This window comes from Phocoena sinus, chromosome 9 (assembly GCF_008692025.1).
Source record: "Phocoena sinus isolate mPhoSin1 chromosome 9, mPhoSin1.pri, whole genome shotgun sequence".
In the NCBI taxonomy this organism is placed as follows: domain Eukaryota; kingdom Metazoa; phylum Chordata; class Mammalia; order Artiodactyla; family Phocoenidae; genus Phocoena; species Phocoena sinus.
Window position 1 is genome coordinate 19,070,984 of NC_045771.1, and position 12,716 is coordinate 19,083,699.

At 40.5% G+C, this 12,716-nt stretch overlaps 1 protein-coding gene across 2 annotated transcripts in view; it reads right to left on the reverse strand.

Annotated features, from left to right (window-relative positions):
* EXOC4 (exocyst complex component 4) overlaps nucleotides 1-12,716 on the reverse strand; it is an 856,192-nt gene that overhangs the window by 117,451 nt on the left and 726,025 nt on the right. The window contains exon 14 of one of the 2 annotated variants that reach the window (XM_032642974.1): nucleotides 1,607-1,785. The exons of the other annotated variant lie outside the window; for it this stretch is intronic. Coding sequence (XP_032498865.1) covers nucleotides 1,607-1,785 — 179 coding nt within the window. The remainder of the gene's footprint in view (nucleotides 1-1,606; nucleotides 1,786-12,716) is intronic. 2 annotated transcript variants of the gene reach the window in all.

The following is a 12,716-nucleotide window of genomic DNA, read 5'->3' on the forward strand; positions in this document are numbered from 1 at the left end:
AGAGGACTCCTTCCAGTCATCACTAACAAACCAACCCAAGCAGCCCTACATTTGCAAGAGTCAAAGGAAACTAGGAAAAGAGGCATCTGGTCCCTTTTCAGAGCTGTTTATTTTGCAACTAGCAAAAGGGAGTCAGCTCTTGCTGACTTTTTTTTTTTTTTCTTGGTGGAGTCGGGTGAGTCTGGGAGATAAAATGGCTCATTCTGACTACTACTTGTGACAGGTTCCCTGATATGAGGTCGTTATAAAGTTGAAAACCTCTCAAGGATACCTACTTAGGCAGAGTCTGCTCAGACCCGATACTGAGTCCAGACTATCCTTACTTAGTAGGTGAACACAATTCTAAGAATAAACATGTACAATTTTATCATCAGCTAAAAGTACTATTTTAAATACTAAAAAGTGCAAAAATAAGAGTATAAATAAAAAGTAATATTTGAAGAAGATTTCTAAAGCAGAATACGTAATCTCAGAAGCCCCCTCCTTCCATCTGCTTTCCTCACCCGCTGTTGACTCCCAGGACAGCTACACAATCGGCATGAGATCATAAGTAAGCGAGCATTCAAAGGTCTCCTAGACTCTGCCCGTGGGGCCTGCATTTCAGGCCATAATTTACTCTGGTTTATTTCATCCACCTCTTCTCCCTCTCTGGGCTGGAAATCATGGTTAATCAAGCAATAATAACTTTTCAAGAGACAATGATAAAAAATAACTTTCTTTGAGGTCCACAGTCCAAAAAATACAAGCTTTTTCCTTCTAACAATCTTCTAACAGTTCGTTCTAATACTAAGTTCAGAGCTGATTCAGTTTCTTCCATGTTCTTGCTGTGATTTTGCTTTTTTCTATCCTGTTTTCTGTCCCTCCATTCATGCATTCAAATCTCCCATCTCCTTTATTCCCTCTTCATATCATTTTTCTTTGCCTTTAACTGTTTAACACTTCTGAACTAATGCTTTTAAAAGACATTTGTGCTATACTTATTGAATAAAGTTTATGTGTCCCAAAGTTTTCAAATTATTTTTGAAATAATTGGTCATTGGTCCTTGCTAGAAAAAGGTTTCCCATTTTTACTTCAGACCCTATTCCTTAATTTCCTTGACATGTATAATGAGGTTATCTTTCAGCCATCTCTTTTCCAGAGTAAATGTTTTTCTCATTGTCTCTGTTTTCTAGCAACTTGATCACTTCTATTATTCTCTTTTTAGATACTTTTTCATTCGTTTTCTATCAGTTAAAATGAAAACATCAACTGCGTGCTCAGCTTTGAGCTCTGAGACACAGTTTCTACCCTTGAGAAGTTGTAAGAAGGACAAAATGTATTGCTTTCTGTTCTAAGACATGGTGGTTCAATCTTACACAATCCGGTGTTTCTAAGGTTTAACATCAAGCTATGTTAACCTGGACCTTTTTGGCTTCCCACGCCCCACACGGGGAAGCTGAGATTACTTCCTTTCACAGAATGACAAAGTACCAGAGGCTCAGCACAAGCAGAATTCTTGCACAGATCTTCCAACAACTCGGACATGTCCCCTTATGGCATTTCAAATGAAAGTATTCAGTCTAGTTCCTCAGCTGTCCCCACAGGAACCACCCTGCTGGTACTTACTCTGGGACGTAGAAAGATTGGAGAAAGCCGACTTTGTTCGACCTGCTAACCATTCCAAGCTCTCATGCATGTTGGCCAAGGCTTTGAGGTCGCTGACATCACGGAGGATGTCCTGTGGAGGGATTAATTTATCACCCAGGTTCCCAATAAGAACTTCTGACTCCTTGCCAAAGGCTGCTCTACAAAACAAATCAGAAACACACTTTACTTATAGCATGGAAAAGACAGGGGTGGACAAGACATTCTAAGGCATGTCTAGCAAGATGGTTGTTATTGTCACTATATTACAGCACGCTATTTTTCCTAGGTTTAATTTTGTGAGAACATTATCTTATACATAAACTGGCTTCAAATTACTCTCGTAGGAGAAAGAGTTCGTGGAAGAAGAATGAAGCGACTCCGATGCTTGTACCCTCAACCAGCATGGGCCTGACCTATACAGTGATGGTCCCTGGGGATGGCTTTGATGCCTGCTCTTTTGTAGGTTTTTCCCTTACCTTTTCTGCTATGGAAGTTGAAGAACAGCTTAGGGTGTTAAGTATATACACGGTTTGAAGGTGATTATAATATATAAAACAAACACATTCACCTGGCAGCTTGAAAATCTTTTAACCTGTTCAAAAGCGGAGGGCACAGCCTCTTTGAGAAAACAAATTATAGTTGAGAAGGACGACAGGCCTCATTCATTCATTTATTCATTCATTCATTTACTTGGTCTAACACGGATCGGAGGCAAGGAAGCTACACAGTGTCAAGGCATTCATTATTCGGACAGAGAAATGAGTACGAATCAATGAGGGATCCTTTTACTGGCTGAAAAAACATAATCAAGTAGATTTCACATACAGTCCAGTGTCTTCATAATGTTTTTGTGTTGGCGAGATTTTAAAATCACGCTATGTGGGGTTAGAGAATAATGACATTGGAAGGGATCCTAAAGACCATATGGCACAGCCAAGGCACAGATGGAGAAATGGAGGCTGATGTTCTGCCTACAGGACACACAAGAACTAACCCATAGTTCTCTTTCTTTCAAAAACAGGGCTGAAATGATACAAGATGACTGAAGATGTTAGGGAGAAAAATCATGTCTTTTCAGGAAAGTTATACAGAGGTGGGTAAGCAGAGATGCTGTTGCCGGAAGGTAGAACAGGTAGCTGAACAGTTTTCTGTTAAGTCCCAAAACTTTTAAAACTCACAACACCTTAAGTTAATAGAAGCAAGGGCGTTATTTCAATAGAACAAACCAAACCAAGTTTCAAGCAAGCAGTGATTATTAGCAGCTGACACATAGTCAGAATGGTGCTTAATTGACACATAGGCATTTGGTGCTCAGCGCTACAGCAGACACTCAAGGTTGAAAGAGGTTAACTGCTCTGAATTAAATGCCTATTCAATTATTATTAAATGCTACCAAGCAGTGACTCATGAAAAGGCTTCTTGCTTCAACAGAGGGTAACATTTTTTATGGGAAACTCACGATTGAGTTGGTTAAGTTGCGGCTACGAGGGCAATAACAGTGCAGTGGACAGAGCATGGGAACCCCGGGTGTGCAAACAAACCTTATTCGGGGGTCCTGTAATAGGGCTTGGGTGGGGCCTGAAAATCTACATTTCTGATGAGGTTTAGTCTCCTTATGGGGGAAGCATGCTTTCTTTGAATAATAAGGGTTAGAGCACAGGCTTCTAAGTCAGGCAGACCTGGGTCTGAATCCTAAAGCTGCCACTCACTCACCCTGTGATGCTGCTTAACTCCCCTGAGCACTGTTAGCTAGGGGCAACAGTACCGACCTCACGTGAAATAATGTAAGATGTAGATGAGGTGATTTAAAGATCTTTACTGGGAAAATTTCCGTTATTACAAAAGGAGAGAGAAGAGTATATAAATAATAACAAACTTCCATATAGCCATTGCTCAGCTTCAATTATTAGCAACTCATGGTGAGTATTATTTCATTTATGCATATCTACTCCGCATCCCCCTTGGAGTATTTTGAAGCAAACCATTCAGGTGATGTGAAGCGCGTAACACAGTGCATGGAACTGGGTAAAAGCTAGTAAGTTGTAGTTATTATTCTTAGTTCTGCTGAGATGGCTGGTTTATTTAGCATCAACCCAGGGTATGCTGTGACAAATAAATCGAAATAGATGAGTGATGAGAAGTAAATAAATTAGATCGCAAGGGCCAGTTTTACAAATGGAACATCATAGCAAATGTCACTGTGTCTCAGAGTCCAGACTTCTCAGAATCTTTAAGAGGTAAGTCATTGTGACAGAAACCACCGATTGCCTACCCGGCAGCCATGTTCCCATGCCTTCTCAGTCAAAGGACCTTGATATCGCTGTGGTAAGCAAGGTACCCAACGTAAAAACAAAATCAACCAAACCAAAAACCCTGCTCAGTTTCCCAGCCCCTCTCGTTGATGTGGTGGTCAGTAAGATATAAACTGGAATCAGGAAATGGGCTTCCGAGAAAGTTCTTCCAAGCAGTCTTAGTTGGCAGGGACCTCTTTTGCCTTCCCCCTTCTGGAATTCAGCCAAGGTAAGTGAAGCTGGGGTAGCTCTTCTTCAAATACCAGGTGACCTTGAGTACGAATATCACGCTGAGAACAATGGCGCCAAAGACAGGAGGGCATGGGGGCACCAATGACATCATGGAACTGCCACACAGCCCCAGACGGTACATTTCTGGGCTTCATGTTATAGGAGAGAAAATGAAACCTTATTTGTTTAAGCCACTGCTATTCCAAGTCTCTGCTAGTAAGCAGCGAAATGTAATTTCAACTGACACAATTATCTAATTAGCATAAGTGATGTCATCTTCAGAAAACTTTCTCTGAATTTAGATATCCCTAAAATTGAGTTACTGGGGAAGGCAAAACAGTATCTCTTCCATGATTTGAGCCCAGCAGACAGTTACAGTATCTTCCCCTTGGCTATCACTCAGTCAAGTTGTAAATATTTAGTTTTCTTAATCTGTCCTTAGATATCAGCTCTCCCAGCCCCTTAATCATCTTTGATAGCTATAACACAAAAAATGCCTGTGAGCTGGGTGGTTAAAAAGCAACAAGGGAGGCAAACTGCCTTTGAAAAACTGGCTTGGAGCCATTTTTACGCATGTAGGTGTAACCCTGGGTGGAATGTGACAATCAAGACAAATGTATTTATGTAGCAGTCTAATCTACTTATGCGGGATCTCTGGGACCCGGGCATGTCTGCCGTGTGCTGCCAGCACTAGACGTCTATCCCATTCCCCTTTGGCTCACAGAGATTTGCTTAACTTCCTCCGATGGGAAAGCAATAGATGGAGAAAAATACAAACTGCCTCATGTTGAATACATAGTAGACATCTCATTTGACAGGAATCCATAATCACCCCCTAAAAACCTGGAGATAGCACCAGAACCATGACATGGAGAATAAATGATTGACAGCTATAACCATTTCACACGAAAAACCATTCCTTCGAGGATTTGTGTATGTCAAAGAGTTTGGTGGATGGGTTTTATGTGTTACAATAACCTTAAGGGGATGGCTCTAGCTGCTCAACTACAGATTTTTTTCCTAAACCCTCTAATTTATTAAATAAATTATGGCATATCCACACTGGAGAACTATGCAGTCATTAGAAATTACATAGTAGAAAATATTTGATACCATAGAAAAAATGTTTGATATAGTTTATTTTTAGCCATAATATGAAGTTGAGTAAAAAAAAACTGCAGTCACTCTATATTTAAAAAGAACATAATTATATATCTATATGAACTGAAAAAAGATTGGATATCTATATACCAAAATGTTTAATTGTGTGACTGGATCATGCTTTGTGTTTCTCTGTATTTTCTGTACTTTCTCCAATGAACATGTTTACCAAAAACCTGAAAGCCCTACCACAAATGAGAAAACCTTCCAGATGGACGCATCAAGCATTTTAACCTGGAAAATTGGAGGACACGGGTATTACAGTTACTTGAGCCAAACTGGAGGCAATGGTTGGTTGGTCTAAAAGCTGGTTAAGACCGTGGCTTCAGGCTTGCTCAAGATGCAGTCAGAAGGGAACCCTCCTGCACTGCTGGTGGGAATGTAAATTGGTGCAGCCACTACGGAGAACAGTTTGAAGGTTCCTTAAAGAACTAAAAATAGAGTTACCATATGATCCAGCAATCTCACTCCTGGGCATACATCCAGACAAAACTATAATTTGAAAAGGTACCCCAATGCTCATAGCAGCACTATTTACAATAGCCAAGGCATGGAAGCAACCTAAATGTCCACTGACAGATGAATGGATGAAGAAGATATGGGGTGTGTGTGTGTGTGTATACACACAATGGAATACTACCTAGACATAAAAAAGAATGAAATAATGCCATTAGCAGCAACATGGATGGACGTATAGATTATCATACTAAGTGAAGTAAGGCAGACAGAGAAAGACAAATATCATATGATATTATTTATATGTGGAATCTAAAAAAATGATACAAATGAACTTAGTTACGAAACAGAAATAGACTCACAGACACAGAAGACAAACTTATGGTTACCAAAGGGGGAAGGGGGGTAGGGATAAACTAGGAATTTGGGATTAACAGACACATACTACTGTACATAAAATAGATAAACAAGGACCTACTCTATAGCACATGGAACTGTATTCAGTATCTTGTAATAACCTATAATGGAAAAGAATCTGAAAAAGAAGAGGTATATATGTATTTGTATAGTCGAACCACTTTGCTGTACACCTGAAACACTGTAAATCAACTATACTTCAATTTTTAAAAAACGTTCTCGGGGCTTCCCTGGTGGCGCAGTGGTTGAGAGTCTGCCTGCCGATGCAGGGGGGACATGGCTTCGTGCCCTGGTCCCGCAGGATCCCACATGCCACGGAGCGGCTGGGCCCGTGAGCCACGGCCGCTGAGCCTGCACGTCCGGAGCCTGTGCTCCGCAACGGGAGAGGCCACAACAGTGAAAGGCCCGCGAACCACAGGAAAAAAAAAAAAAAAAGTTCTCAAAAAAACCAAAAACACAGATGGCAGTCAGTGTCCACTGTGGAGGGCTCAGGGCTAGAGGGACTACCCCCAGCATCTGGGTTAGTACTGTTTCTTCTTTCTAGATCTGAATTTTTCCTTAGCCTTCATCTTCTGCTTATTGTGAAAGCACATTATTTACTGAAGCTATCCAATATGTTTATGTGAAATGGGCAGCAGAATGATCATTATCTGGAGAAGGTGAAATAAGAGGCATTCAGTCATGGTCTAAAGATTCTCTGATATACCCAGGAACAGACATCAGAACCCAAAACTCGTATGTTTCAGGCACTGAACCTATGTGAGAAGTCACCTTTATTATCGGTAGGCCAACATGCTCACGTAGAAGCCTAAAACACTGAAGGAGTGTGTTAAACCTGTTCAGTTTAATTTTACCACACAATTATAATCTTTAAAGAGCTTGAATCTGACAAGAAATCATTTAAGAGAACTTTGCCAAGAGTGTAAAACCTGTTTAATTTAATTTTACCACACAATTATAATCTTTAAAGAGGTCGATCTGACAATTCATTTAAGAGAAGTTTGCCAAAGATGTGAAAATTGTCTCCATTTAGTCTTTAAATAATTCTGTTATTCCCTGAAATCTTAGGAAGAAAAAAAAAAGTGCACTTTCAGCAGTGCACTTATGAAAGAAACATCACAAATAGTTTCAAAGTGACTGATTTGCAGATCTGGGCTACATTTGACCACATAACATACATGTTCAGACCCTGTCCCACTCCCCAAATCTTCTACTACTACTTCCCATTGCTGTCCCACTGTAAGATAACTGCCCCAAGAGCCAGGAAACACTGTACAAAGGGCAGTCCCCTATGATCCAGAACAGAGCAGGGGAAAGACAGCGGCTGGCTCAGGTGGAGAAGCAGACGACCAGACGCCTTGCGTCCTGGAGGGGGCAATGCTGTACCCACTCTGAGTACGGAATTGCTTTCCTTGCCTGAAATGTTTCGAGGAGCACCACTCCCAGATTTATTCAAGCTCTTATTCACAATCATGGTATGCTATTCAACAGTGTTGCTGGCCAAGAAACTTACCGGGAGAAATGGCTGATGCAGGATTCAGCTATGGTGCAGTTGGGAGACAACATGTACAAGGCTGGAGTGCTGGGGTACTTTGACTCAGGAGACCAATATATAGTGCTGTTATTTATTTATTTATTTTCCCAATAACAAGAAAGTATAGGTCTGGGAATTCAAGGACTAGAAGTAGGAATGGTCCCTCTTTTCATTATTAAAACTACTCATGGACGTTTCTGCTCCTGTTCCCACAACTTTGGTCTAGAGGCACTCAGGAAGGAATGCTTCCACCAGAAAATACAACAATGACTAAATTATATGGGTAAGAGAGATTGTCAACCAGCTCTTTTGGGCTTCTCACACTACTGAACCAACAGGCAGAGAAAGGGCTCAATTTGATGCCTGGAAGGACTGACCTCAATTGCCAAGGGCAAAGTGAGTTCCTTCTATGGAGTAAAGGCAGAGAGGACTACGTCGGATTCACTGGAACCCCTTTTAGTATTTCCAGGTCCATAGTAACAGTCATGGAAAAAAACCCATAGCAGCCGACTAAAGGCAGAACTGCCAAGAACTCAGCCTTTTTCAGGAACAAAGGCTCAGTTCCACACAAATAGGTAAAACACTCTAAGCGGCTGAGTGCTGGCACAGGGCAAGGGCAACATGGGATGGATGGTAGAAGAAGGAAGTGATAAATGTCACCAATTAGAGAAATATGACCAGTTATAGAAATGGAGGCTGCAGCAGCCTTGCATTTTTTTTTTTTTTTTTTTTTTTTTTTGCAGTACGCAGGCCTCTGACTGCTGTGGCCTCTGCTGCTGTGGAGCACAGGCTCCAGACGCGCAGGCTCAGCGGCCATGGCTCACGGGCCCAGCCGCTCCGCGGCATGTGGGATCCTCCCGGGCCGGGGCACGAACCCGTGTCCTCTGCATCGGCAGGCGGACTCTCAACCACTGCACCACCAGGGAAGCCCCATGCCCTGCATTTTTATGCATATATTAATCAAGGGTTTCTTTTTGTTTTCCACTTCCTTATTTTTTTTTTAATTGAAGTATAGTTGATTACCAATATGTGTTAGTTTCAGGTGTACAGCAAAGTGATTCTGTTGTGTATATATATATATATATATATATATATATATATATACATATATATACATATTCTTTTTCCGATTATTTTCCATTATAAGTTATTACAAGATATTGAATATAGTTCCCCGTCCTTATTGTTTATTTTATATATAGTAGTGTGTATCTGTTAATCCCAAACTCCTAATTTTTGTAGCAAAATATACATAAAACTTATCATTTGAATCATTTCTAAGTGTACAGTTTAACGGCATTAAGTACATTCACAATGTTGTACAACCAACATCACTATTTCTAGAACTTTTCCATCTTCCAAATAGAAACTCTGTACTCATTAAAGAGTAACTTCCCATTCCCTCCTCCTTCCAGTCCCTGGGAACAACTATTCTATAGTTTGCCTCTATGAATTTGCCTATTCCAGGTACCTCATATAAGTGGAATCATATATGTCCCTTTGCGTCTGGCTTTTTTCACTTATAATATTTTCCAAGTTCACCTGTGTTATAGTATGTATCAGAATTTCATTCCTCTTTAAGGCTGTGTATTTCATTGTGTGTACATACCACATATTGTTTATCCTTTCTTCTGTGGATGGACATCCGAATTGTTTCCACCTTTTGACTATTGTGAATAATGCTTCTATGAACATTGGTGCACAAGTTTGAATCTCTGCTTTCAATTCTTTTGGGTGTATACAGAAAATGGAATTGCTGGCTTATGTGGTAATTCTATGTTTAACATTTTGAGGAGCCACCAAACTGTTTTCCAGAGCGGCTGCCTCATTTTCCATTTCCACCAACAATGCACAAGGGTTCCAATTCCTCCGCATCTCATCAAAATCTATTATTTTCCGTTTTATTTTTAATTTTATTTTAAAAAATAATAGTCATCCTAATGGGTGTGAGGTGCTATTTATTCTACTATTTTACATGAGGAGCTTTCCATTCTAGTTCAGAGGTCACTGTATATGAGGAATCACATCTGCCTTGACGTAGGACTGCAGAGATCCTAGACTTGAGATGAATTCAGTGATGGATGAGGCTGACTCACCCTTGTTGGGGAGGGAGGAAGAATTCCTTTAAATGATGAGTAGTTACCACGAATTGGGCAGAAGCACCAAGTTTTAATGGATACAGAATAAAAAGGGGGTGAACCCTGAAAGTCCAAGCTTGTTCGCCCTAAGATCCATTTCCTCACCTTTGCTGTGATCTGTATCAGAGGGAGGCAGGGGTTGACTCCTGCCAGCTGTTTTCCACGTTCTCAGCTGGGTACTGACAATGGGAGGCCCTGATGGGAAACTGAAGGCTAAAGGGAAAGGAGAAGTCAGGGCATTGCTATTCCTCTCCCTCCCCCTCTGCCTTGGGTCATGTCTCCAACTGCAGACACACCTCCTTTTTGGCTCTAGCTCCTACCATGCCAAACATTCCTTTGGGTACCTCTGTGCTCCAGTAAATGGCTCTTCCCTTTGGAAAGAGCTAAAGGGAGGCAGTGGCTCCTTGCTGCTGCTAATCTACAGGTTCTCCTAATGTCCTCTGTTTGACACTCAGATCCTCATTCACCTGTAATAACAAATTCCCCACATTTAATTCCCACTTGAAGGAATTCATGGGAATACTTGAAGTGGTTTCTGTTTTCTGGATCAGACCTTGACTTATACTAGACCTAATAAGATGTCTGACCATATTCACTGCAGCTGGAACTTGATTAAATTCTTTGGCATGGGATTAATTAGTTCTGTTGTATAGACAGAGAAACTGAGACATGTTAAGGTAACCTGTAAAGAGCACTTAGCCATTATCTGTCAGAGCTTAAACTGATGAAGGTTATAAAAAGGTCAGGTCACCTACCTAGATTCCTAATAATACCGAGTGATTCTTACGAGATGTGACAATGACACTTCCATCTATCACTCCTGCTTTTTACAACTGCTCAATCTTCAACACTTCTAAAACCTTATTTGTCTGTGTCAAAAATAATGGAGGTGCTACCATTCTGATGGGTTCTTTAATCAGGTTTTCAAAAACATTTTCTAAAATGATCTTGGCTAAACCCTCATAAATAAGAAGAAATAAAATAGTCCAGTTACCTTGATTACAATATTATTTTTTTCTTCCTAGAAACTGCTAAACCTCATCACTAAGTCTATCCTTCAATAGTTTTCATCACACACAATCATGTGAGTAGCTATTTTTCATATTTAATAAGTAATTTCTCCTCCTCTTCAGAAATTTGTCTCCTCCTTCAATAATCACAATCAAAGATTTTTCATTTGCTTTCTTTGCCTACTGTCTGTCCACGATTTAGAATCTTGCAATACTCTTAATATACTTGCTATATATATATACATATATATACATATATGTGTGTGTGTGTGTGTGTGTGTGTGTGTGTGTGTGTATATATATATATATATATATATATATATATATATATATATATATATGTTGCAGGGGAACTAGGGTTTCTACTCAGAGATGTCAGCCGAAGAAATTAATCATGACTATTATTAAGGTGTGTTGGGGGGTGACCACCAGCTTGTCCCCTTGTGCTTTTAAATCACCTTGTTCACTGGGACAGGCATAAAACACTAGACTTTTGGATTTACAGTGTTCTGGCACTGAGAAGGGTCTTGGTAGTTAGCCTAAACCAGTAGCTATAACCCTGCCTAGACATTAAAAACTGAGCTAGAGAAGTTTTAACAAAATACCTGATGCCAAACTCGACCTGCCAAAATTCAACTTTAATTGGCATGGGTGGGGCTCGGTCACGGGCATTTTTAAAAATAATAGCTTTACTGAGATCAAATTCATATACCATAAAATTTACCCACTTAGTATGTGCAGTTCAATGGTTGGTTTTTAGTATAGTTACAGAGTCACACAATCACACAATTAACTTAGAACATTTTTGTCTCCTCCAAAAAGAAACCCTGCACCTGTTAGACTTCCCATTTATCCTCAACCCCAGCCCTAGGTCACCACTAATCTACTTTCTGTCTCTATAGATTTCCCTATTCTGGACATTCATATATAATTCCTATTAATATAAATGGAATCACACAATAGGTCATCTTTAGTGACTGGCTTCTTTTACTTAACATGGTTTCAAGGTTCATCCGTGTTCATGCATACAATAGTACTTCTTCAATTACCAAATAGTATCTCATTGGATATATCATAGATCTATCCCATTTTGTTTATCTGTTCATCACTTGGTGGATAGTTGGGTTGTTTCCATTTGTTGGCTATTATAAATAATGCTGCTATGAACATTCACATCTAAATTTTTGTGTGGATGTATGTTTTCATTTCTCTTGGGTATATATACCAAGGAATGGAATTGCTGGGTCATACATGATAACTCTAACCCTTTGAGAATATGTCAGACTGTTTTCTAAAGTGGGTGCATCATTTTACATTTCCACCAGTAGTACACGAGGGTTCCAATTTCTTCACATCCTTGCCAACACTTGTGATTACCCATCTTTTTTTTTTTTTTTTTTTTTTTGCGGTACGCCGGCCTCTCACTGTTGCGGCCTCTCCCGCTGCGGAGCACAGGCTCCGGACGTGCAGGCCCAGTGGCCATGGCTCACAGGCCCAGCCGCTCCGTGGCACGTGGGATCCTCCCGGACCGGGGCACGAACCCGCGTCCCCTGCATCTGCAGGCGGACTCTCAACCACTGCGCCACCAGGGAAGCCCAATGATTACCCATCTTTTAAAACTATAGTCATCTTAGTGGATGTGAAGTAGTGTCTCGTGGTTTTGATCTTCATTTCCTTGATGGCTAGTGATACCGAGCATCTATTCATGTGCTTACTGACGATTTGTATACCTTCTTTAGAGCAGTGGCAATTCTGACCCTTTGATCTTTTTTAAAAAAAAATATTTATTAATTTATTTGGCTGCGCCGGGTCTTAGTCGCGGCACACAGGCTCTTTGTTGTGGTGCACCGG